At 43.2% G+C, this 26,248-nt stretch overlaps 1 protein-coding gene across 1 annotated transcript in view; it reads right to left on the bottom strand.

Moving 5' to 3' along the window:
* The window catches only part of WWC2 (WW and C2 domain containing 2), a 354,353-nt gene that overhangs the window by 23,615 nt on the left and 304,490 nt on the right, over nt 1–26,248 (bottom strand). The window contains exons 18-19 of the mRNA XM_082256568.1: nt 22,686–22,878; nt 10,798–10,962 (exon numbers count right to left, since the gene is read on the bottom strand). Of these exons, the coding sequence (XP_082112694.1) occupies nt 10,798–10,962; nt 22,686–22,878 (358 nt within the window). The remainder of the gene's footprint in view (nt 1–10,797; nt 10,963–22,685; nt 22,879–26,248) is intronic.

Genomic DNA, 26,248 nt, shown 5'->3' with positions numbered 1-26,248 from the left:
CCAAAACTAGTCATGACTATTAGGTGCCTATCCATTAATGACAACGGGCTGAACCAAGAGACACTTGTTCTGGAAGGAAGCATCAAATAGAAAAGCGGACATTATTGCAGTCCAAGAGACTAACTTCCAGGCCCAGAACTCTCCACGGTGTAAACATAAAGACTTTCCACATGTGTTTCTCGCCAACGCGCCGGAGAAGAGGAAATTATGATAGCCATCAAGAACACAGTCACCTTTAAACTGAAAGACTCCATCCTAGATGCAGAAGGACGGTACATCATACTCACCTGTGATATTAATGACCTTGGAAAAGACACCTAACCTGTGACTTCACAGTTATTCTTTTTCTTCTTCTTCTTCCAGTCTTCCCCCGTCTCCACATCTTTCTTCATCTCTTCTTCCCTCCCCTCCCATCTGCTGGCCCTCTTCCCTCATCTTCTCAAGTTTATAGCTCCGCCTAGTAACACGCTTACTTTTTCAATTGGAAGCTCCTCCCTTTGGACCACAGTATGTTACCATTTGGGGGATCTGAAGGGTGGAGTAATACCAGCATTTCTGCTATCCGAGGAGAGAATGTTCATTGTAAACTTACATGCACGAAGTGAGAAGTTGTATATGTATAGCTCTGTCTCTGTACAGTTTTATTTTTGTATCAGCGGATGCATTATATCCTTGAATAACAGATATTACATATTTGTTTGTATGGTTTATATGCAAAAATCAATAAACAATATTTGAAAAAAAAAAAGGTGATAATACTGGCCAAATTCCTATATAGATTTCAAATGTTACCAATTGCTATCCCATTGGAATATTTTAAATTATAATAAAAACAATAATATTAAAGCTCATCTGGCAGGGGAAAAAGCCAAGAATACAATATACGGCTCTCAGTCAAGAATACAATATACGGCTCTCAGTAAAGATAAATCACAGGGGGGATTACAGGCACCAAACATTAAAAGATATTATACTGCAGTGGACAAAAATAAATCAAGACAAAAGATGGGTTAAGATCGAAACCACACAAAGTAGAACAGAATTAAGAATATTTGGATTACACCAAAATATAGGGAAATGCATGGAGATACACATGAAATGACGGGAGTTGTATATAAAATATGGGACACGATTCACAGACAAGCTAAATGGGAATATCCTTAGAAGGCACAAAATATTTTGCACCTGGGAATGAGACAAAATTTGGTAACTGGGTAAAAAAAGCACGCAGTTAAAAGATATAACACAAGGTTGAAAGATTAGGTCATATCACAAACTCAACACTAGGGGAGGAAACATGATATTGAATGAATGGAGAGATCTTCAGTTAAAAAATTTTGTGAGATCCCTGCCTCAACCTATCAGATCCTAGAAGGACCTGAATTTAGTGGAAAAAACTTTGTAACCCACTAACAAAAACAAAACAAAGTATATCTCAGATATACAAAATGTTAACTGGGATAGAGGGCCTGAGGAAACCTTCATTCATAGAAACATGGGAAAAAGAGATAGGATCATGTTTAAAATAGGAAGAAGTGAATGCTATACTGAGAACCGTACATCTCTCCGTGCTAGATGTGAACATCATTGAAATGAACTACAAATGCTTATTGAGATGGTATATAACGCCAGTAAAAGCACATAAATGCCATCCAGAGAAATTGAAATTGTGCTGGAGGGGCTGCAATGCGCGGGGCACAATGTTTCATATCTGGTGGGATTGCCCCAAGATCCGTGATTACTGGCAGAAGGTACAACAGTACTGTATATCAGAGAAATTACAGGACTGAGCATCATGGATGACCCATGGACGTGCTTATTTCATAAAACAGATAAATCAAAAAAGCAGTATAAAAACACGATTGTTCCAAACTTGATAAATGCAACAAAGGGGGCAATACCAAAGAAATGACTAGAAGCAGAAAGCTCCACCCTTAAAGATTGGTTCAATAGAGCCAAATACATATACAACATGAAGTACGTTGGCAGTAGAGACGAGAAACAGGCAGAGAGTTTTTCAAACAAATTAAGAAAATGGTCAGATTTTAAAAAGACCAACAAACACATAGACGCATGGGTAGATTAGGGGCGCGATGAAAGAGTTAGGTAAATACAAATGGAGATGTAGGAGAAGAGGCACAATAAAGGAACAGTGGGCTAAAAGAATTGGGGGAGGGAGGGTTTATGGGTTTTGGGATATTGGGGGAAAGGTTTTTTACTGTAATCTGTGAAGTATTTTTGTATTTGTTTGTTCACACCGAAATGAAAACTAATAAAATCTATATATAAAAAAAAAAAAAATCAGCGCATTCCATCTCACGCAGGGCAGGCTGAATCTTCTAGGGTGGTGGCCGCGGAAAACACAGGAGTGACAGGAGGACTGAGAACAGGCAGTGGGTGTTTGGTGGCCCAGTCCAGTGGTGAGTTATGAAAGAAGATAACCGTATATATAATATTTTCAAAATGTTATATTTAATAAAGTTATTACTGGTTTTCTGTTTTGTTTTATTTTTGTGCCTATACCCCACAAAGCAGCCCCTTAACACCCCCCTCCCCACAATGCAGCCCCATACATTTTGCATATAGACAAGGTGCTGTTCTATGTAAATCTGACTTCTGAAATCTGATAAATGTAATTTTAGTTTGAATTATCATTATATAAAATAATGGAAGTGGGGGCCTTTTGGTGGGCTTGCATTTTTTTTGAGCGGTGGGGGCAGCATTTTATTCCTGAATCCAGACAGCACAATGTGTTGGGCCAGCCCCCATTATACTCCATGTTAATATTGTGTCTCATCAGTCAAAACTAACACAGTCTGATTGAAAAGTCAACAATAAGCCTTTGGTGGAACCCTTTGGGTTTGGGTTTTTTATGAAATAATTTAATAGAGACAGAGAGGTAAAGAAAGGGGAAAGAGGGGAAAAAAAGGGGGTGGGGGGTACTGACGTGAGGAACAGAAAAAAAAAGGGGGGAGGAGAGTTTTCATTCAGCTTCTAGTAGCATTGTTTATATTGGGGCGAGCACTTAAATTCCTCCCAGTAGAACCTTTTCTTAGTCTGGTCTACAGATTTTTCCCTGCCTTTATTCCATCATCTGAATATCGTTCGCCCTGCCAAACCACTACTGGAGTGTCGGAGGGGTCTATTTTTTTGAATTACTGGAAATACAGGCTTTGGCAGCATTTAGTAAATAAATTGGCAAGGATTTCTTATATCTTTTGGGACATGTGCGTGAGATGGTGAAGGAAGACAGCAGGCTTATCGGGCAGGACGAATCCTATGGTTTGCTGTATGATGTATGATTTCAGTAACCTGGTCAGAGCAAAAGGGCAGTCCCAAAAAAATATGGAGAAGGGAGCTGGAATGGGTAACACAATGTCAACAATTAGGTTTCTGCTGTGGAAAGAATTTGGCTAAGGTCAGCGGGGTCCTACACCATCTGGAAATTACCTTATAGGAGATATCCCGATACTTATTAGAGAAAAAAAAAAAAGACAAGGATTCTGTCCTGCTGGTTCTCGGTAAAGGATAACTAAGTAATTTTCCCAGCTGGTGAGGAATCTAGAGCCACCTCCAGAGATTGCATTCATTACCATTCGGTATGAAGAGGAAAAGGAGTGCCTCGTGGCTCCGTCTTTTTGACAGATTTCTTCAAAAGGTATCAAGTCCCCTGTGGGGCTTTGAGAGAGAATGCAGAAAGTGAAAAAGTTAAAGCTGCACCAAACGCCTATTGTCGGGACACCATAAACTGCAGAGAGCGTGGTCCGGTGGTGTAAGGATATAAAATGTGAATCTCTAACTACCCCTTGCTCAATCCAGGAACGGAATATTGGGTCACTCTGGCCTGGGAGGAACTCTTGATGGCCATTGATGGGCATCATGTAAGAAGGAAGATTCCTGACATTAATTAATAAGAAGAACTGTTCAACTTCCCAGAATGTTGGGCCTATTAATAAATGTTTGACCAGAGATTTGGGCAACCGTTTTTTTAGCCCAAGGAAGTCCCAACAATGGGACAGGGGAGCAATCCTGTTCAGATATATCTTGAAGTTAGATAATGTTGGATAATATGCCAAATGTGTGGAGTTCGAGTAGGAGTAATGAGAGCAAAATATTCAGATTTGAATTATAAAAGAGCAATTCACCAGCATAAGCTGCTACCCTATGGTAGTATTGTCAAACTAAAAGGCCAGAGATATCAGGGTTAGACCCAAGATGTTGCATTAAAGATTAATAGACAAGAAGATTAGAAGTGAAAGGGGTCACCTCTACCTAGTTCTATTATGCATGTCAAATAGGGCAGATTTATTCCCATTAATCTGGATCGAAACATAACATAGAAACATAGAATGTGTCGGCAGATAAGAACCATTTGGCCCATCTAGTCTGCCCAATATATCTGAATCCTATGAATAGTCCCTGGCCCTATCTTATATGAAGGATAGCCTTATGCCTATCCCATGCATGCTTAAACTGCTTCACTGTGTTTGCAGCTACCACTTCTGCAGGAAGGTTATTCCATGCATCCACTACTCTCTCAGTAAAGTAATACTTCCTCATATTACTTTTAAACCTTTGCCCCTCTAATTTAAAACCGTGTCCTCTTGTGGTAGTTTTTCTTCTTTTAAATATGCTCTCCTCCTTTACCGAGTTGATTCCCTTTATGTATTTAAAAGTTTCTATCATATCCCCTCTGTCTCTTCTTTCTTCCAAGCTATACATGTTAAGGTCCTTTAACCTTTCCTGGTAAGTTTTTTCCTGCAATCCATGTACTAGTTTAGTAGCTCTTCTCTGAACTCTCTCTAGAGTATCTATATCCTTCTGGAGATATGGCCTCCAGTACTGCGCACAATACTCCAAGTGAGGTCTCACCAGTGTTCTGTACAGCGGCATAAGCACTTCTCTCTTTCTACTGCTTATACCTCTCCCTATGCATCCAAGCATTCTGCTGGCATTTCGTGCTGCTCTATTACATTGTCTTCCCACCTTTAAGTCTTCTGAAATAATTACTCCTAAATCCCTTTCCTCAGATACTGAGGTCAGGACTGTGTCAAATATTCTATATTCTGCCCTTGGGTTTTTACGCCCCAGGTGCATTATCTTGCACTTATCCACATTAAATTTCAGTTGCCAGAGTTCTGACCATTCTTCTAGTTTTCCTAAATCCTTTTCCATTTGGCGTTTCCCTCCAGGAACATCAACCCTGTTACATATCTTTGTGTCATCAGCAAAAAGACAAACCTTACCATCGAGGCCTTTTGCAATATCACTTATGAGGATATTAAACAAAATTGGTCCCAGTACAGATCCCTGAGGTACCCTACTGGTAACATGACCTTGTTCTGAATGTTCTCCATTGACTACAACCCTCTGTTGTCTGTCACTCAGCCACTGCCTAATCCACTCAACAATATGGGAGTCCATGCTTAATGACTGCAGTTTATTGATAAGTCTTCTATGTGGGACAGTGTCAAAAGCCTTACTAAAATCTAGATATGTAATGTCTACTGCACCTCCACCGTCTATTATTTTAGTCACCCAGTCAAAAAAATCTATAAGATTTGTTTGACATGATCTCCCTGAAGTAAACCCATGTTGTTTTTCATCTTGCAATCCATGGGATTTAAGATGTTCCACAATCCTATCCTTTAATAGGGTTTCCAATAATTTGCCTACTATTGATGTCAGACTCACTGGTCTATAGTTGCTCGATTCCTTCCTACTACCTTTCTTGTGAATGGGCACAACATTTGCCAATTTCCAATCTTCCGGGACGACTCCTGTTACTAATGATTGGTTAAATAGATCTGTTAATGGTTTTGCCAGCTCACCACTAAGCTCTTTTAATAATCTTGGGTGTATCTCATCAGGACCCTGTGACTTATTTGTCTTCACTATAGACAGCAATCTTAGAACGTCTTCCTCTGTAAAGACACATGCATCAAATGATTCATTAGTCATCCTTTCAAGTGGAGGTCCTTCTTCTTCTTTTTCTTCTGTAAAAACTGAACAGAAGATAGCCCATGAGGGGCTGGAATAAAAGGCTTTTATCCAGGTAAGCATGGGTTCCGGTACTCCAATATGGTCCAGTGTATAAGGCATGAAAGTCCAATCAACCCAATGAAAGGCTGCATCTGTAGACAGCAGAACCATGGGGGTGGGCGAGATTCTACACTTGTTGATTTTATGAATTCTATAAATGGTGTTTTCCCATGACTCCCATGTAGGGATGAAACCAACTTTGTCCAGAGAGACTATGTATTGAAGAATCAGGCTGAATCTATTTGCTATAATTTTGGGAATAAGTTTCAGGTCACAGTTCAGTAAAGATTTTGGCCAATAGCTTGCACATTGTGAGGGGTCCTTGTCATGTTTAGAAATTGCCAAAATCTGGCCCTGCAAAATGTCAGATTGGCTTAAGATGGCCATCTAGTACTGCAATAAATGTCTTAAGGGGACATTTGAGGCAAAAAGGTCTTGTAATAAGAAGCAGTGAGAGTTCAAGCCAGGGGCATTTCCATTTGCCCGTAAAATTTCCCCAGCTGAAATTCTCTGTGCAAGGAATTCTTGTTTATTCATAGTAAAGGCAGGCATATTAATGGATGACAGATAGGCTTTTATATCAGTCAATCTTTGGTCCAGCATGGTACCCTCCATGGGTGAGTTTAAATTGTACAGATTGGCATAGTAGGACCTGAATGTAGCCACAATGCCTGCTGTAGTGTGTATTTTGGTGCCTGAGGTGGAGGATATTAAGGAAATGTAAGTTTGGGTTCTTCAGGATCTTAAGGCATATAACTTTATAATTCCATACTTTTGATATTCTGTTTTTCCCTGTACAATTGCAAATCTGGTAAATCTGTTTTAAGCACCACTTTTCACCCTCCTTCTTTCCCCCTGTCTTCTCTGCACTCTGAACTGCCCTTTTTGCTCTCCCTAAGTTATCCTCTTGATTGTATCGAATACACTATACAGTATAGTCTTACATTTCATCATACTCTAGATACACATTATGCAATTCCACAAGTGTCATTTTAGAATTGTGGCAGGAATTATTTGTGGTCTATAACAGTGATACACCAGAAAATGTATACAGAAAACACCAATTTATTTTCTGTCCATCTAAAATTCACTTCCAGGTTAGAAAGAAAAAGAAAATCACCCTACGGGGTTAATATTGCCACTGTATTTCAAGCAAAAGGTGTGGCTTCATTCAGGTAGAGATAATGTCGTTTTTGGCAAGAATTCAACTTTTAATGCAAGACTTAAAGACACTAGGGTCAGCTTACACAAGAAAAGAGCAAATGAGGATTTCTGAACGATGTCTCTGCATAGGACTGGATGAAAGGCCAAGATGCAGATCTGATTCTTTAAAATGGCCTGAGATTATCTGGTGATATTTGATATCGGAAGCATAAATAATGGAGATGCCAGATTTAACCATGAAAATGATATAGAATATACAGGATGCACAGTGACCTCTAGTGATCTAGAAAATGTGCCAAGTGTAAATGAACAGGATATCATTCTATTCTCCAGCTATCTGATGGTCATTTCAAAAGGGGTCAAGTTCCATGAGCACAGAACATGGTAAATCAAATGTACAAATGTTCTTTCACCCATTTAGTATTTTATTGTTATATAAATCCTTAGAGTATTTACAGAATCATGCCTTTTCTGTCTTATTAAAGAAGGATTCCAGCGGTAAATATTTTATACATATTTACATTGGTCTAGCTAGGACCAATTTAACTGTGGGGAAGGATTTACTAAAACCTGTGCACACAGAATCTCGTGCAGCTGAGCATAGTAACCAATTAGCTTCCAACTTCGGCTTGTTCAATGAACCTTTGACAATAAGGCCCCTTTCACACTACGTCAGTTTTCATCCGTTTTTCGTCAGTTGTTATCCGTTTTTCGTCAGTTGTTATTAGTCTTTCATCCGTTGTCATCCGTTTTTACATAGAGATGCATTGATGTCCGTTTTTCATCCGTCAACAGATGGATGAAAAACGGACAAACGGACAGCGTGTGTGAAAGGGGCCTAAATCCTAGAAGCTGATTGGTTACTATTCACAGATGCACCAAATTCTGTGTGCATCAGCTTTAGTAAATAACCCCCAATTTACAGGTGCATCTCAAAAAATTTGAATATAATCAAAAAGTAAATGTATTTCAGTAATTCAATTCAAAAAGTAAAACGTATATATTATATGGATTCATTACACACAGAGTGATATATTTCAAAGATTTATTTATTTTAATTTGATGATTATGGCTTACAGCTAATGAAAACACAAAGTTCAGTATCTCAGAAAATGTAAATATTACAAAAGACCAATAAAAAAAGGATATTTATTACAGAAATGTTGGCTTACTGAAAAGTATGTCCATGTAGAGTATATTATGCACTCAATACCTGGTCCGGGCTCCTTTTGCATGAGTTACTGCATCAATGCAGCGTGGCATTGAGGTGTTATGGAAGCCCAGGCTGCTTTGATAGCGGCCTTCAGCTTGTCTGCATTGTTGGATCTGGTGTCTCTCATTTTCCTCTTGACAATATCCCACAGATTCTCTATGGGGTTTAGGTTAGGCGAGATTGCTGGCCAATCAAGCCCAGTGATACCATGATCATTAAACCAGGTATTAGTACTTGTGGCAGTGTGGGCAGGTGCCAAGTCCTGCTGGAAAATGAAATCAGCATCTTCATAAAGCTGGTCAGCAGAGGGAAGCATGAAGTGCTCTAGAATTTCCTGGTAGAGGGCTGCGCTGACTTTGGACTTGATAAAACACAGTGGACCAATACCAGCAGATGACATGGCTTCCCAAATCATCACTGACTGTGGAAAGTTCACATTGGACCATACGCAACTTGGATTCTATTTTGTGCCTCTCCACTCTTCCTTTAGACTCTGGGACCTTTATTTCCAAATTAAATGCAAAATTTACTTTAATCCGAAAAGTGTCCACTGAGAAACAGTTCAGCCCTTTTTCTCCTTAGCCCAGGTAAGACGTTTCTGACATTGTCTCTGGTTCCTTGACACAAGGAATGCGACAGTTGTTGCCCATGTCCTGGATATGTCTGTGTGTGATGGCTCTTGAAGTACTGACTAGGGATGCACCGATCCGATATTCGGATCGGATATCGGCGCCGATATGGCCATTTTAGATGGATCGGTAACATTGACCGATCCACTGGCCGATCCGGTTTTTGCTTGGTAACGGCTCAGCCATCCCTTACTAGGTGCAGTAGTAGTATGGGATGGGAGCCGCTACTTCCTGTATAGGTCCGGCTCACAGGCGGAGTGATATCAGATGCACTCCGCCTGTGAATGGAGGAGCCGTACACATGAAGCAGCGGGTTTGCTCTGTACTGCAGCCGCTTGCTTTGTGTGTAGCTCCGGATCGGTTCCGGTATCGGCGATTTCACAACGCCAGATATCGGTATCGGGTCCAAAAAAAGTCGGATCGGTGCATCCCTAGTACTGACACCAGCCATAGTCTACTCCTTGTAAATCTCCCCCAAATTTTTGAATGGTCTTTGCTTCACAATTCTGTCAAGGCTGCAGTTATCCATGTTGCTTGTGCACTTTTTTCTACAACACTTTTTCCTTCCGATCAACTTTCCATGTTTGGAAACAGCACTCTGTGAACAGCCAGCTTTTTTAGCAATTACTTTTTTATGACTTACCCTCCTTATGGAGGGTGTCAATGACTGCCTCCTGGACAACTGTCAAATCAGCAGCCTTTCCCATGATTGTGTAACCTACTGAACCAGACTGAGAGACCATTTAAAGGCTTAGGAGACTTTTACAGATGTTTTGAGTTTATTAGCTGATTGGAGTGTGACTTCATGAGTCTACAATATTGAACTTTTTCACAAAGTCATAATAATCAAAATGAAAATAAAGAAATGCTTGAAATATATTACTCTGTGTGTAATTAATCTATATATTATATGTGCACTTTTTGAATTGAATTACTGAAATAAATTAACTATTTGATGATATTCTTATTTTTTGAGATGCACATGTATATACCATACCTGACTGATGCCCCTGCAAACAGGAAATCACTGAAGAAGACAACGCCACTCCAGCGATCTTGCTCACCTGGAAACAAAGTACATTGGTACTTATCTGTATACAAAGGAAGGGTTTTCTTCAAATACAGATAAATGCTACTGTACTTTTTGTCATGGGAGTGGTTTTTAACCATTTTTTTAGTAAATTGTGTTGTTTGATTTAAACTATTGCAGGCATCTCTTTCCTTGTGCTTCCATGTATATTATTACTGTGAGGTGGGCCATAAACGAGGAACTGGTGGTGTCCAGGAAGAGATTTGTTGGCTTATTAATTTTCTATGCTTGTTATGACTACTCTGTAACAAAAGGTTATGATGTTCTGGTAAGCGTTGGGCATATGGATTTCACCACATAAGAAAGGCTGTTATGTGATCAGTTCTTTTTTTGGAATAATATCTTCACTAAGCCTGTGGAATGTGCTTTTGTTTCACTTATGCAAGTGTGTACTTGGAATACTTTATGTTGGACTTTCTTTTTATATATATATGTTTATTCGTTTGCACATTTATTAATATCCATTGTGTTAGAGTCACAGAGATTTTGTATGCCCCTATATTATCCATACATTTTTACAGAATGTCAAAACATAAGGCAGTAAGGCACGCTGCCTTTCCTCTCTTTTGACTGTGGCAAGCATGCTTTTTCCTAGGTTTTATATAGGAAAACATGCATCTTGCCTTATAGGTGAATGTCTGTATAATAATACCACTTACCCTACAAATATACTGGTTCTTCTCTCCTGGGGAGAACGTCTGTGACCGTACAATCATGCTGTTTCTAACGAATGGTCGCTGTCTTCCGCTAAGACTACTTCTGTCCTTTGGTCGCACTGAAATATTTTCATGAACTGTTTCTTCCGTATTTGTCTCTTTGTCGACCTTTAGTTCAGGAACAAACATGAAAGGTAATATTAAGACAACATTACAATTTTAAAGTGGCACCTAACTCTGGTTTAAAAAAAAAAATCTATTCAAGTATGTATGTCTAACTCAAAAATTACCTGCTATTGCTCTCAGCCTCCTCCAAATTTCCATTTTATTTTTGCTGCTGTAATCTGATTACCTGTTAGAGAGTGACTACATTTGTTTGCCATGGTCCCACTGTATGTAGGAACATAGCCACCCTTGCTTACTTGCTTGCTAGAACCCAAAGAAGGAGAAATAAGGAAAGCAGTTGGAGTTGGAGTGTGTTTCACCAACAAATAATGTTAAAGTGGAGTTCCGGTCATTTGCAGCAACAAAAAGTGTAGCTGCTGAATTTTAACATTTTAACAAACACACTCACCTGTCTCACGATCCAGCGATGCGGCCGCCCGAAGCATCATGAATGGCTGTGCAATCTTCTGGGGCCTGTGACGTGTGAGGGAGGGGGAGAGGAGAACTTCCCGCAAAAGTAGGAGTGGGTACCTGTTAAATCTAGGTACCCTTCCCACCCTTCCTACCCACCCAAAATAATGACATATTAAGTGTGGCATGTCAGGGGGTCAGGAGCACTTAAAGTGGAAATGCCAATTTTGGGTGGAACTCGGCTTTAAAGTAAAAAGCATTGGGTATGGTGGGGCTTCTATAAGGGAATCTGTGTGTTAGCTTTTAGGCAGCTCCATGTTTTCAGTGACGAAAACGAAACAAAAATAAAATTAGAATGAAGTCAATTGACAAAAATCCATTCCAATTTTCATCAACAAACAAAAACGGAACGAAAATGTGAGGGAGAGACATTTACTCACCTGAACTTTCACTTTCCTTGGAGCTCCACCTTTCTGTTAAGCCTTAGCCCCCTGACTCTATCAGCAAGCTGTATTGGCTTAGAGACGCAGGATCCAATCAATGCTTTCCCTTTTTTTTTTGCAGTTCCCCACATTGCACTCATTCACAATATCTCTTTGGCACTCTCTGCTGGCCTTTTCTAAATCGGCAACACAATTCCATCCCCAGTCTATCATAATTCATAATAATAATACATTACATGTATTGCCCTATTGCACTCCCACATAAGAACAAATAGGGGGAATCTATTAAGCCATTGAAAGAAAAAAAAAAATAAGAACAAGGCCTTTTTTTTTTTTTTTCTTTTAATATTGGTAAAATATTCATAATATTCATAATTCATAATATCAAAATGCAATATTTTTGTTGGTTTATGAAACTTGGTTTTATTTATAGACGTAATATATCACAATGGCTAAATCTGTGTCTGTAGTGCATGTTCAAACCTGTATACTATAAATAATAACATGTTAATATTTATAGTATAAAGGAAATCAAGGCTGGAAAAATTCAAAACGACAGATTGCAAAAGAGATTAAGACAAACCCCCAAAAAGTCTTCAAATATATTACCAGTAAAAACTAGGTCAGTTCTGAGCATGTAGGCCCTTTACAAAACAATCTAGAGTGGATTCCTTCTTCAGCTCTGTGTATACAAAGGAGCATATGGGAGCTCATGTCCATAATAGGGATATTATTGACACAGCCCCAAATGATCCACTATGGCTCAAAATGGATATGGTCCAGAAATATTTAGACAGCATAAAGGTGAAACAAGCACCTGGACCAGATGGCATACACCCATGGATGCTAAAAGCTTTGAGCCCTGTAATTTCAAAGCCATAGTTTCTTATTTTTAGGGCCCCTTTAACAACTGGAATAGTACCACTGGACTGGCGTAAGGCCAATGTGGTGCCTATATTTACAAAGGGATCAAAGTCTTTACCAAGTAACTGTAGACCTGTAATTTAACTTCTATAGTTTGGAAGATACTGGAAAGTTTAATAAAAGACCGCATAGTCAAGTTATTACTGGAAAAATAGAATTTTTGTAAAATCTTACCGTATAATTCTTTTCTCTGAGTCCTCTGACAGTCGCCGCCCATTCATACAGTCTTCGTGATTGGGTATTGGCCTTCTCCGCAGGAGCAAGCTAGGCAGTAATTTTGTTAATACAACAAACATTAACATATAGACACACCCACAGGGGGCCATCCCTCTGGCCTATATCCTCCAGCCAGTACCACTCTAATCCAGTTATGTAGCAAGCAGTCCATGAAAAACCGTCAACCCCAAAGAGAGGGGCGGGGGCGGCGACTGTCAGAGGACTCAGAGAAAATAATTTTATGGTAAGATTTTACAAAAATTCTATTTTCTCTTACGTCCTCTGACAGTCGCCGCCCATTCATACAGTCTTCACGATTGGGACGTCCCAAAGCAGTGTAGATGTGAAGGGTGGGGAGACGCAACCTTAAAATAGGCAACGCAGCACCCAGGTCAGAGAAAAAACTGAACTGAGCCAGTGGGGTAAGTAAAGCTCAACAGGAGCTAACCCAGGAAAAAAATGAAATAAACCCCATGACTAAGAGACATTAAAAAAATAGCATGTCTCTTTAAACCACTACCGAACTCAAAACCTTGCGGCCAAAAGAAGCATCCGAGGATGCCAACACATCAAGTTTGTAAAACGTAGAAAAGGTGTGTACAGGCGACCAGGTCGTCGCTTTTCACACCTGAGCCACCGACGCCTGGTGGCGAAAAAGCCCAAGACGCACTAACCGCTCTAGTAGAGTGCGCCTTTACCGGGAAGGGAGGAACCCGACCCTTAATCGAATAGGCCTGCACAATCGTCTGTCTGATCCATTTGGAAATGGTTGCCACAGACTCCACTGTACCCTTCCGAGGTCCTTCAGGAAGAACAAACAGACAATCCGACCTCCGGAAAGAGTCCGTGGCGGAAAGGTAAACCTTGATCGCCCGGACCATGTTCAAGGAATGCAAGGCAAATTCCTTCGGATGCTTAGGCTTCGCACAAAGCGAAGGCAACACAATATCCTCATTGAGGTGGAAGGCTGAAACCACCTTAGGAAGAAAAGACTGATTTGGTCGCAGGACCAATTTATCCCTATGAACAACCAGATAGGGGGAGCGGCAAGACAGAGCCGCCAACTCAGACACTCTGCGAACAGATGTGATCGCCACTAGAAAGGCAACTTTCTATGACAACACAGGCAGAGGTATCTCTCTGGTGTTCTCAAAGGGAGGTCATTGTAAAACGGACAGAAGCAGATTCAGGTCCCAGGGAGGTAAGGGAGCCTTCCTCGGGGGAGCTAGATGACGCACCCCCTGAATAAAGGTGCGAATCAAGGAATTAGACGCCAAAGGGTGCTGAAAAAGAATGGCCAAGGCCGACAATCAGCCTTTGATCATGGTCAGCGCCAGGCGCTGATCTACCTTAGTCTGTAGGAAGGCCAAAACCCTCGCCACTGAAAAGGTGCGGGGGTGAAGACCTTGTGACTCACACCAGGCAAAATATGCCCTCCAGGTGCGATAATAAATCTTCCCAGAGGAAGCTTTTCTAGCTTTTAGCAAGGTAGGAATGGCAGCCGACGGGGTACTCCTGTCTCTCAAGACTTGGCTTTCAACAGCCAAGCCGTCAAAGCCAGCGGATGTAAAGCAGGATGGAAGATCGGTCCCTGAGACAGAAGATCGTTTCTTAGTGGAAGCCGCCAGGGAGGCTCGCCAACATCTGCATAATGTCTGCGTACCAAGACCGACACGGCCAGTCTGGAGCTACCAGAAGCACCAGCATCCATTCCGAGGCTAACCTGTGGAGGAACCTGGACAACATTTGAATCGGCGGAAAGGCATATATCAGCCGATACCGATGCCACGGCACCACTAACGCGTCCGAGGCGTCCACCAGAGGATCGCGAGATCGAGCCACGAACCTTTCCACTTTTTTGTTGAGACGGGATGCGAACAGATCCACGTCTGGAGAGCCCCACCGGAAACACAGAAGGTGAAACACCTCCGGGTGTAAGGACCATTCCTCCAAGTCCAGGGTCTGGCGACTCAAATAGTCCGCCTGCCAGTTTTGCACACCTGGAATGTGGACAGCCGAAACATGCGATTTGGCCCAAGACAGAATCTCAGCCACTTCCCTGGCCGCCCGGGCACTTCTGGTGCCCCCCTGATTGATGTACGCCACCGCTGTGGCGTTGTTCATCTGCACTCGTACAGGGCAGCCCTAAATCCGAGCCGACCAACGGAACAAACAGAGCTTGATTGCCCGGAGCTTCAGGACATTTATCACTAGTGAGAGCTCCTCCCCCGACCACGTCCCCTGGGCACAAATCGTGCCCAGAACTCCACCCCAGCCTTACAGGCTGGTGTCCGTGGAGAGCCCGGTCCACAATAACGGCCAGAAGGACTTGCCTTGTGTCAGAATTGGTGACTGGAGCCACCACAAAAGATCCAATCTCACCTGGTGGCTTAGAGAAATCCTTCTGTCCAAGACGGAGGATGCCTGTCCCACCTGGTAAGGATCTCTGCCCCGTAGCAGAGGCAACACAGGAGCCAAAACCTTGGTGAACACCCTTGGAGCCAAAGCGAGACCGAAGGGCAACGCCACAAACTCGTAATGCTCATCTGCGATTTCGAAGTGGAGATACCGCTGATGACCCTCGTAAAAAGGGATGTGCAGATATGCATCTTTTAGGTCGATGGAGGCCATGAATTCCCCTGGACTCAGAGATGCCACCACCTACCGGATGGATTCCATCCGGAACTTCTGTACCTGTATGAAGCAGTTCAGTAACTTTAGGTCCAAAATCAGACACACCTTGCCCTCTTTTCTGGGCACTGTGAACAGATTGGAGTAAAACCCCTGAAACCTGTCCCGCGGAGGGACCCGCACGATGACCCCTTGGGCGAGAAGATCTTGAACCGCCCGTTTTAGATCCTGGAAATGATCAGGAGTCATATGGAGATTTGATGGAAAAAATCTGTCTGCAGGGCGAGATCGGAACTCGATCTTGTACCCTGAACGCTCCAAAAGACAATAAGGTGTGAGCACCTTTCTCCTGCGCTTGGTATCCAAGCCCCCCGACCACACTCCTCACGGGACTCACACCTGGCTTCTCAGATGGCTAAGGTCTTGCTGCCCATAACGGACTGGGGTAGTCCACCAATACTAAAAGCAAAGAAAACAAAAAAAAGGGCGCACCGACCTAGCGCATTATCCTCAATAACACGCTTTATTCGTGTAACATTTAAAAATGGCTACTCACAGACATAGATGAAAATATATCATATCGAGCTAGATTGCTCAAATGTCCGGGTTAGTCCATGTAATCGTCCATAACCGATGAGATGACGGCTGACGCGTTTCGAGGCCTAGCCTCTTCCTCAGAGCTCAGGGCTCTGAGGAAGAGGCTAGGCCTCGAAACGCGTCAGCCGTCATCTCATCGGTTATGGACGATTACATGGACTAACCCGGACATTTGAGCAATCTAGCTCGATATGATATATTTTCATCTATGTCTGTGAGTAGCCATTTTTAAATGTTACACGAATAAAGCCTGTTATTGAGGATAATGCGCTAGGTCGGTGCGCCCTTTTTTTGTTTTCTTTGCTTGTACCCTGAACAAATGAGCTTGCAAACCCACCTGTCCTGAATGTCGGACAGCCAGGGCTCGGGAAAACAACGCAGACGTCCCCCCACCCCTGATACAGGTGAGGGCGTCCCTTCAGGAAGGAGTGGACTGGGTTGCCTGCCCAGCTTGACCCATTTTGGGCTTACCCGCCCAAAATTTCTTGTGACCACCGGAGGCCTTGAAGGACTTACCCTTTTCCTGTGCCCCGAAGGCACGAAAGGACCCCCGGTTAGTCTTAAAGGAGGGACCCCACTTAGCGTAGGGAGATTTACCTTTCAAGACTTGAGGCAAGAGAGTACTCTTACCCCTAGTAAGCCCCTTGATCAGCTCATCCAGAGAGTCACCAAAAAGACGATCCCCCGAATAAGGGATGTCAGACACTGTCTTCTTAGAAGCGTGGTTGGCCGACAAGCTTTTCAGCCAAATAATGCGGCGGATTGTGATCCCGACCGCAGATAGACGTGCAAAGAAAGGAGCCTCGTCCAAAGCCACGTCACACAGGCACATCAAGTCATGTGCCATTTGATCCAACATGTCCAGCGCAGTAGCAGAAACCGACTCTGCTACCAGAGTGCACCTAAGCACCTTGGCCCATTCTGCGATAGTCTGAGAGACCATCACTGAGGCGAACACCGGTTTCAGCAGGGAACCCGCCACCATATACATGTGGCGGGAAAGCGTTTCCAACTGTCTATCCCCCGGGTCCTTAAACACCGGGGAGTCTTCCACGGGCATCAAGGTAGATTTTTTCAGTCTGGAAACAGTGTGGTCCACTTTAGGAACCACAGTCCAGCGAGTATCAACCGAATCTGCAAAGGGATAATGGTACTTAAATCCCTTAGGTACTACCAGCGTCTGCTTAATGCGACGCCATTGGTCATTTACCGTTTCCTGAAACTCTTTGGGACAAGGAAAAACCTGACCCGACTTCAGGGCCTTGCAGGTCCCGAAGGAAACCTGCTTACCTGCCATGGAGAGCTCATCATCAAGATTTAAAGTCTGCTTAACGGAGCTAATAAGTGTGTCTACCGCAGCGCGGTCACGTGCTATCCCAGAGGAAGAATCCTCCTCCTCCACATCTGACTGAGAAGACGGGGACCCCTCAAGGGGGACGTCGCCCATGGCAACCAATTCAGGCTCTAAGTCAGAAGACTGAGAGGGCATAGGCCGTTTCTTTGTAACTCGGTCAGACATCATCAGATCAACTTTTGACGCTAAAGACAGCAGTTGATAAAGAGGCTAAGGAAGTGGCATCAGGAGTATCTGAACCACCAACTAGGTCTGTGGGGAATTTGCTATCCTGGAACTTCATATTAACAAAGTGCAAAAAAATTACACTGGCCCTTTAAAACGGCGGTTCCTGCGGACCCCTATCGCAAACTGCACTACAGGTGGAGACCCTTCCCTTAACTAAAGCTAAACTGACAAAAGAGTGCTAGCAGAAATATAGCCAGAGAAAACCAGTAAAATCCCCCCACAGTGTCCCTATACTTGCCATGCTGCTTTTGAGAAGGCTGATTACAAAGAGGAAGTGACCTTAGGCCCCTAGAAGCAAAAGCCAGCCCTGAGCCACAAAAAAAATGGTGCCCGATAGAGTCAAATGGAGGAAAAGCACTTAGAAAATTGGCCACTGCCCAGACAGGACATTCGCCCACACTAAAGATGGCGCCCGATCGGCGCTGGCAATGATGATGGAAAATGGCCGCTGCCCTCACTCTGAGGCCAAACAGCCAGCCCTTACCAAACATGGCGGCCGGGCGAAACAGCGCCAAACGCTGCAGAAATGCCCGCACTGGCCCCCACCGGGATCTGCACAGAGCACCCCCGGGGAAAAGGAAGCCCCCACATCCCCCCGTATTGCGGTCTACACCGCAGGAGCACCCCCGCAGGGACAGGGAAGGTAAGACACAGGGGGCCATCCCACAGCCATGAGGGGGATATTACAGCAAACTTTACATGTACCGCCATCCCCAGAGTGGGCCCACTCAATACCCCCTCAAAAACCTGTTCCCAGGGACAGAGGGGTAGTAGTGCTCACCATACTGCGAACGTGGGCACCGCTCAGACACGGAAGACCTCCCCACCTGGGTGGGGGTGCGGTCAGCCAGGAAGGATGCTAGCAACCCTGGGCGTTCCGACGTTGAGACATCCCAGCGAAGATAGAAAAACTTTGCAGGCTTGTCCCCGCTTCTAGGGGCACTGTCGCTGCGAGGCCTGGACGTACCAAAAGTCTGCGACGCTCGATGGCAGACTGGGACTCCATAAGGTTCTATATTAACCAGTACGAGGCCCAGTTCTGCTGACGCTTGTAGTCCTCCAAATTCTGACTAACTAGCATAGGTGAGAAAAAATAAAAAGCTATTCTTAAAAGAAAAAAACACTTTTCAGAAATAAAACAAGAAAAAAACTGAGACACTAGGTCCCAGCAGGGAAAACCTAGTCTACTCCTGACGCTAGGCAGCAAAGAACTGGATTAGAGTGGTACTGGCTGGAGGATATAGGCCAGAGGGACGGCCCCCTGTGGGTGAGTCTATATGTTAATGTTTGTTGTATTAACAAAATTACTGCCTAGCTTGCTCCTGCGGAGAAGGCCAATACCCAATCGTGAAGACTGTATGAATGGGCGGCGACTGTCAGAGGACGCAAGAGAAAAATATTTTAAGCAACAGACAGCATGGTTTCATGCAAGAAAGAGGTTGTCAAACAAATCCGATTTCTTTTTATGAGGTGACTAGTAAAACCTTGGCTAGAGGGGTGGCTGTGGACATGGTATCCTTGGATTTTGCAAAAGCGTTTGACAGTTCCCCACACACAGCTAATGTGTAGGGTAAAGTTTACTGGCCTGGAAAAATCTGTTTGTAAATGGATAGAAAACTGGCTAAAGGACCGAATTCAGAGAGTAGTGGTTCATACTCTGAATGGTCTAAGTCTATTAGTGGTGTATCCCAAGGTTCAGTGTTGGGACCCTTACTTTTTAATATATTTATAAATGATATAGGGTCTGGGATTAAAAATACAATTTCAGTGTTTGCAAATGATACCAAGCTATGCAGTGGAATAACATCCTCTGTCTCCAACTTACAAGACAACCTCAATGCACTAATTAATTAGGCAACTATGTGGCAAATGAGGTTTAATGTTGATAAACGTAAAGGTATGCACTTGGGGGCTAAGAATATGCAAGCATCATACATACTAGGGGGAGCAAAGCTGGGGGAATTAATGGTGAAGAAGGATCTGGGTGTTCTGGTGGATCATAAGCTTAACCCCTTGGTGCTGGCTCCTGCCGGCTCATTAAGGGCTTTAGAATTCCTGGAGCGGTGGGCAGTGTCATTGTGGTAACATGATAAGATTGTAAGCAGCAATCGGGAGGTTTCCTTTAGCCGCTGGTCACTGTGCCGCGGCGCGCGCTCTGGGCGCAGCTCAATTGCACTCAAATAACCGGCCCAGCCGCCGAGAGGCTGCATATTTGCGTGCGCTCTGCGTCAGCAAGTTATTAATGCCATGTAATGCCCAGCTGCAAAATAATTTCTTGTATTAAGCGAGGTATGGACTGCAGAGAGAGTGATATCATTTTGCCCCTGTACAAATCATTAGTAAGACCTCATCTGGAATACACAGTTCAGTTTTGGGCACCAGTTCACAAAAAGGATATTGGGGAACTGGTGAAAGTGCAGAGAAGGGCAACCAAACTGATAAGAGGCATGCAGAATCTCAGCTGTGAGGAAATATTAGAGAAACCGAACATAAGGGGGGACATAATCAACATGTATAAATACATAAGTGGTCCATATAGTGAATGTGGTGGTAAGATATTCACTTTAAGATCATGACAGAGGAAAAGGGGGCACTTTTTACATCTGGAGGAAAAATTATTTAATCTCCAAATACAGAAAGATTTCTTCACAGTAAGAGCTGTGAAAATATGGAATAGACTCCCTTCAAGAGCTGGTTCTGGCCAGCTCAGTGAATTGTTTTAAAAAAAGGCCTAGATTCTTTCCTTAATGCAAATAATATAACTGGATACTAACATTTAACACAATTGTAAAAATATGTATAATAGGGCTTTTAATACCCCTCCAGTGAACACACAAATATCTGAAGATAATATAAAAGTACACATTTTATTTGTACTTTTATAATATCTTCAGATATTTGTGTGTCCACTGGGGGGGTATTAAAGTCCTATTACACATATTTTTACAATATGTTTAACCAAGGATGATAACCTCCATTGACACCTGCTCTAAATAGAAACATCTCCACACAAATATTTTTCATTTTCTGTAAAAGTTATTAAAAGTTGATTCAGGGAATATCCAATTGCCTCTTGGGGGATCAGAAAATAAATTTTCCCCTTCTGTAGTAAATAGTATCATGCTTTGCTAAGGTTTTTTGCGTTCCTCTGGATCAACTGTGGGTATAGGATTGTGTATATGGGATTGTATTCTTTTTCTTTCCTCCTTTTTTTGGTTGAACTAGATGGTCTTTTTTTAACCAGGCTAACTATGTAACTATATTAGATCTTTACTCCAAAAGTATATAATGAATTTGGGAATTCTAGAGAAATGCTTATATAATGCATTACATTTAAACTAAACCCATTAGAAACTACCTCTTGTGGTAGAGAATTCCACACTCTTGCAGCCCTAACAGTAAAGAACCCCCTGCGTTACCTGAGGTTAAAACGCTTCTCCTCTAATCGCATTGTATGTCCTCGAGTCCTCATGTAATCCTTGCGACTGAATAGCTTTTTTTCTATGCTGAGATCACAATTGAGGTATTTATAAATTGCTATCATGTCTCCTCTCAGGTGTCTCTTCTCCAGGGAGAATAAATTAAGCGATTGTAGACGCTCTTCATAATTAAGGTCCTCCAATCCCCTAATTAGTTTAGTTGCCCTTCTCTGGACTCTCTCCAGCTCCAACACATCCCTCCAGAGGACTGGCGACCAGAACTGGACAGAATACTCCAGATGCGGTCGGACCAGAGTTTTATAAAGTGGTAGGATTATAGTTTTATCTTTGAAATACAACCCTTTCTTTATGCATGCTAATATTCTGCCAGCTTTGGCAGCTCCCGCTTGACATTGCATGCTATTGCTTAGTCTATCCTCCACCAAGACTCCCAGATCTTTCTCCATTTTTGATTCCCCCAAAGGTTCCCCCCTAAAGTGTATTGTGCTTTTATGTTTTTAGTCCCCAAGTGCAAAACCTTACACTTCTCCACATTAAACCTCATTTGCCATGCCGTTGCCCACTCTGTTATTTTGTTCAAATCATTCTGTAAGATATCTGCCTCATGCTGTGCAGTTATTGCCCTGCCCAATTTTGTGTCATCTGCAAAAACTGATATAGAACTACTGATCCCGTCCTCAATGCCGATTATGAATAAATTGAACAGGGTTGGTCCCAGGACTGAGCCTTGGGGGAAACCACATACCACCCCAGACCAGTCTGAGTATGCGCTATTTATTACCATCCTTTGGACACGCCCTTTTAGCCAGTTCCGTGCCTAAGAGCAAACCTTTTGGTCGATGCCTGCAGACCTTATTTTATAAATTAAGCACTTGTGGGGAACTGTATCAAAAGCGAAATCCAGGTACACCACATCCACAGGTCTTCCCCTATCTAGCTCACAGCTCACCTCCTCGTAGAATGTTAAGAGATTGGTTTGACAAGAACGCCCTTTAGTAAACCCGTGATGATTACTGCTGATGATGTTGTTGTCTATAGCAAACTCTACAATATAGTCCCTTATCATCCCCTCCAGAAGTTTACATACTATCGATGTCAGACTGGCCGGCCTATAATTTCCCGGGACATGCCTCTGCCCTTTTTTGAATATCGGTATCACGTTAGCTTTCCTCCAATCCCCCGGTACATTTCCTGTCATAATACTGTCAGCAAAGATCAGGAACAGTGGTCTAGATATAGTTTTACTAAGTTCTTTGAGTACTCTCGGATGTACGCCATCGGGGCCTGGTGATTTATTTGTGTAATGGTATTTTAGTCAAAAGACTATGGCTAAAACTCAATTAAATTTGATGTCAAAATTAACACTGGTGTTAGCGATCATATATTTTTTAGTAATTATCTCATTCGGGAGATTTACAAGCACCAAATAAAGCAGGGAAAGACATATATATATATATATATGCAGACTATGATGCCTTTTACCAGTGTTGGCAGTTCAGCAGCAGGAAGTGGAGTAGAGGTAGAATCCCAGCTGTTTGTTCCATCGTAAGAATCTGTTTGGGGCTCTTCTTGTTCAGTAGATAATTGCAATGGGGAAGAGTAATACTCATTCATGTGTTCTGTGGGCCTAGGGTCATCAACAGCGTCAAATGTCTCTTCTCCTTGAAGTTCCAACCTAAGGCCAAGAGGAGATTAAACAATAAGGCACAATTTTTCATCTTTTTCCATATACACGATTAATTACTGAATGAGTAATCAGAAAATGAACTACATTGATTCAGCAAGCCAAGTAATTGTAAAACAAAATGAGCTTGTACTCAATGTGTAAAGTTTAGCAACACATAGTCACCAACCAGATTGCTGCCATCAGATAAAGTAGTCCAGTGGCGGACAGACAATTCGGGCACTCGGGCACTGCCCAAGGGCCTGGGGTAAGGGGGAGCCCCATAAGAGGCTCAGTCCGCCCTGGAGGTGCCCACAGCTTCTCCTGCAAATAGAACATTTATAACCTGAGGAGGCACGAGGAAATGATTTATCGAACCCTTGCCGGTGGTTGATGTGGCTATCAGAAGAGCAAGTGAGGATGGATAAGAGAGCGATCATGGAGTCATCAGCCGAGTGGAGATGATAGCAGGGACATGTGCTTTTGGCCACCTTTCCACCTGGGAAATTCAGCTGAGGGGCCCGGCCACACATCACTGCTGCGGGCGACAATATGTGAGGAAGCTGGAGGCTACAGAGTGCAGAGTCGAGCAGAGTCACCTCGGAGCTAGCCAACCTGACCTGCCTTGTGTGTAGCAGCAGGTCAGTGTGTAATGATGACAGCAGTTTAGTGTGTTGTGTCTATAATCACCAGCCAGGCTGACAGAGTTCCTTCCTTCTTGCCCAATGCCCTTCTAGCAGGTGCTATTCCCTATTATAGTGAGTGCCACTCAGTGTACAAATATCAGTGCTATATATAGGGAATAGCACTTAATGAGTTATTCCCTATATGTATCTCTGATTATTATTATAATACAGGATTTATATAGCGCCAACAGTTTGCGCAGCGCTTTACAATGTGAGGGAAGACAATACAGTTACAATACAATTCAATACAGCAGGAAATAGAGGGCCCTGCTCGTTAGAGCTTACAATCTAGAAGGGAGGGTCAAGTGAAACAAAAGGCAATAACCGTGGGAGGTGGGCTGATGGAGAAAATGGAAGTATAGTTATTAGGTGTGGGTAGGATAGGCTTCTCTGAAGAGAAGGGTTTTCAGGGACCGTCTAAAAGCTAATAGAGTAGGAGATAATCGGACAGATTGGGGTAAGGAGTTCCATAGGATTGGAGAGGCTCTGGAAAAGTCCTGGAGGCAAGCATGGAAGGAGGTGACGAGGGAGCTAGAGAGCAGGAGTTTTTGAGAGGAACAAAGAGTGATTAGGTTGGTATTTTGAGACTAGGCTAGTGATGTAGCTGGAGTAGCGGACACTGAGCTATTGGTAAGGTGGATGAGTCTGCCAGCAGCGTTCATGATGGCTTGAAGGGGGGATAGATTGTGTAGAGGTAAGCCAATGAGTAGGGAATTGCAGTAGTCGAGGCGCGAGATGACCAGGGAGTGAACTAGGAGCTTTGTTGTGTCATTGTTTAGAAAGGGCCGTGTTTTGGAGATGTTGCAGAGATTTGGACAGTGATTGGATGTGGGTCTTGAAGGAGAGTTCAGAGTCCAGGACAACACCTAGGACCTTGGCATGCGGGAATGGGCTGATAGTTGTGTCATCGATATTGACAGAGAGATCGGGGGAAGGAGCACGTGGTGAAGGAAAGATTAGAAGTTCGGTTTTGGATAGATTGAGTTTGAGGAAGAGGTATGACATCCAGATTGATATATCGGATAGTAAATTAGTTATACGGGAGGAGACTGAGGGAGAGAGCTGAGGGGTACATAAATAGATTTGGATATCGTTAGCGTAGAGATGGTATTGGAAGCCATGAGAGGCTATCAGATGACTCAGAGAGGAGGTGTAGATTGAAAATAGGAGGGAGTCCAAGAACAGAACCTTAGGGGACGCCAACAGAGAAATGACGTAGAATTGTAAGTAACGCTAAAGGTGCGGTTGGATAAGTAGGAAGAGAACCATTGAAGAGTACAGTCACGGAGACCAAAGGGTGTGGAGTTTTTGGAGGAGGAGGGGGTGGTCAACTGTATCAAAGGCAGCAGAAAGGTCCAGGAGTAGGAGTACAGAATAGTGTCCATTGGTTTTGGCCATTAGTAGATCATTTGTCAGTTTTAGGAGAGCAGTTTCAGTGGAGTGTTGAGGCCAAAATCCAGACTGAAGGGGATCAAGGAGGCTATTCTCGGCAAGGTGGTCACAAAGTCGGTTGTAGAACAGACATTTAAGGAGTTTGGACAAAAAGGGGAGCAAGGAAATAGGGCGTAGGTTGTTAAGATTGGTTGGGTCCAGTGAGGGCTTTTTAAGAAAGGGGCTGACTAGTGCATGTTTTAGAGAGTTGGGGAAGATGCCAGAAGAGAGGGAGAGATTGAAGATGTGGGTTAGAGAGTGTAGAATAGGGCCAGAGGGTGAACGTAGCATTTGCGAGGGAACAGGATCCAGGGGTCAGGTGGTTAAGTGGACATTAGCAAGTGGTTAAGCAACTTCGTCTATAGTGGTGAGGTTGAATGAGGGAAGTAGTGATTGCACATGTGGGCATAAAGCATTGAAGTTATCTGAACAGCAGTGATCTCCTCACAAATTGTATCAATCTTCTGTTTGAAGTGGTTGGCAATCTCCTGGGCAGTGAGTGAGTCAGTGGGTGGAGGACGGAGTAGAGAATTAAAGGTAGCGAAGAGTTGCCGGGGGCGGGGTGACAAGTTGTTAATGAGAGTGATAAAATAGGTCTGCTTGGCAGTGTGGAGACTGGAATTGTATTTTAGGAGGGCAGATTTATATTGGTTGAAATCTTTCTGAGACCTAGTCTTACGCCATAGGCGCTCAAGAGCAAGGCTATGCTTTTTCAAAATTCTAGTGTTATCTGTTTCCCAAGGTTGAAGGGGCCGGGGGCTGATTCGATGTGTAGTGAGGGGGGCCAGTGTGTCCAGGGAGGCTAAAAGTGAAGCGTTGTAGACAGAAGTGGCTAGGTTGGTGCAGGACAGGGGTGCGAGTTTGTCATAGAGGTGGTCGGTAGCAGAGTAGAGAAAAGAAGGGTTGAGATGGCGTAGGTTTCTACGGGTAACTGTAAGGTAGCTGGGGGGAGAGGAGGTGGAGGAGAGGGAGAGAGTGAAACTAATAAGGTAGTGATCAGAGAGAGGGAAAGGATAGTTTGAAAGGTTGTACGGAGTGCATAGGTGGGAGAAAACAAGGTCAAGGATATTGCCTTCAGAGTGAGTAGGAGCAGGTTTCCATTACTTCAGGTCAAAGGAGGAGGTTAGACTGAGAAGTTTGGAAGTGGCAGGAGTGTTAGTATTAATAGGGATGTTGAAGTCGCCGAGAATGATTGTGGGGATTTCAGAAGAGAGAAAGTAGGGTAGCCAGGCAGAGAAGTAAAGAAAGGTCGATACTGGTCCGGG

Source organism: Pelophylax lessonae, assembly GCF_965119305.1.
Source record: "Pelophylax lessonae genome assembly, chromosome: 1".
Taxonomy (NCBI): domain Eukaryota; kingdom Metazoa; phylum Chordata; class Amphibia; order Anura; family Ranidae; genus Pelophylax; species Pelophylax lessonae.
Note: the sequence above shows the minus strand (reverse complement) of the source record. Positions and strands in the feature narration are given on the sequence as shown.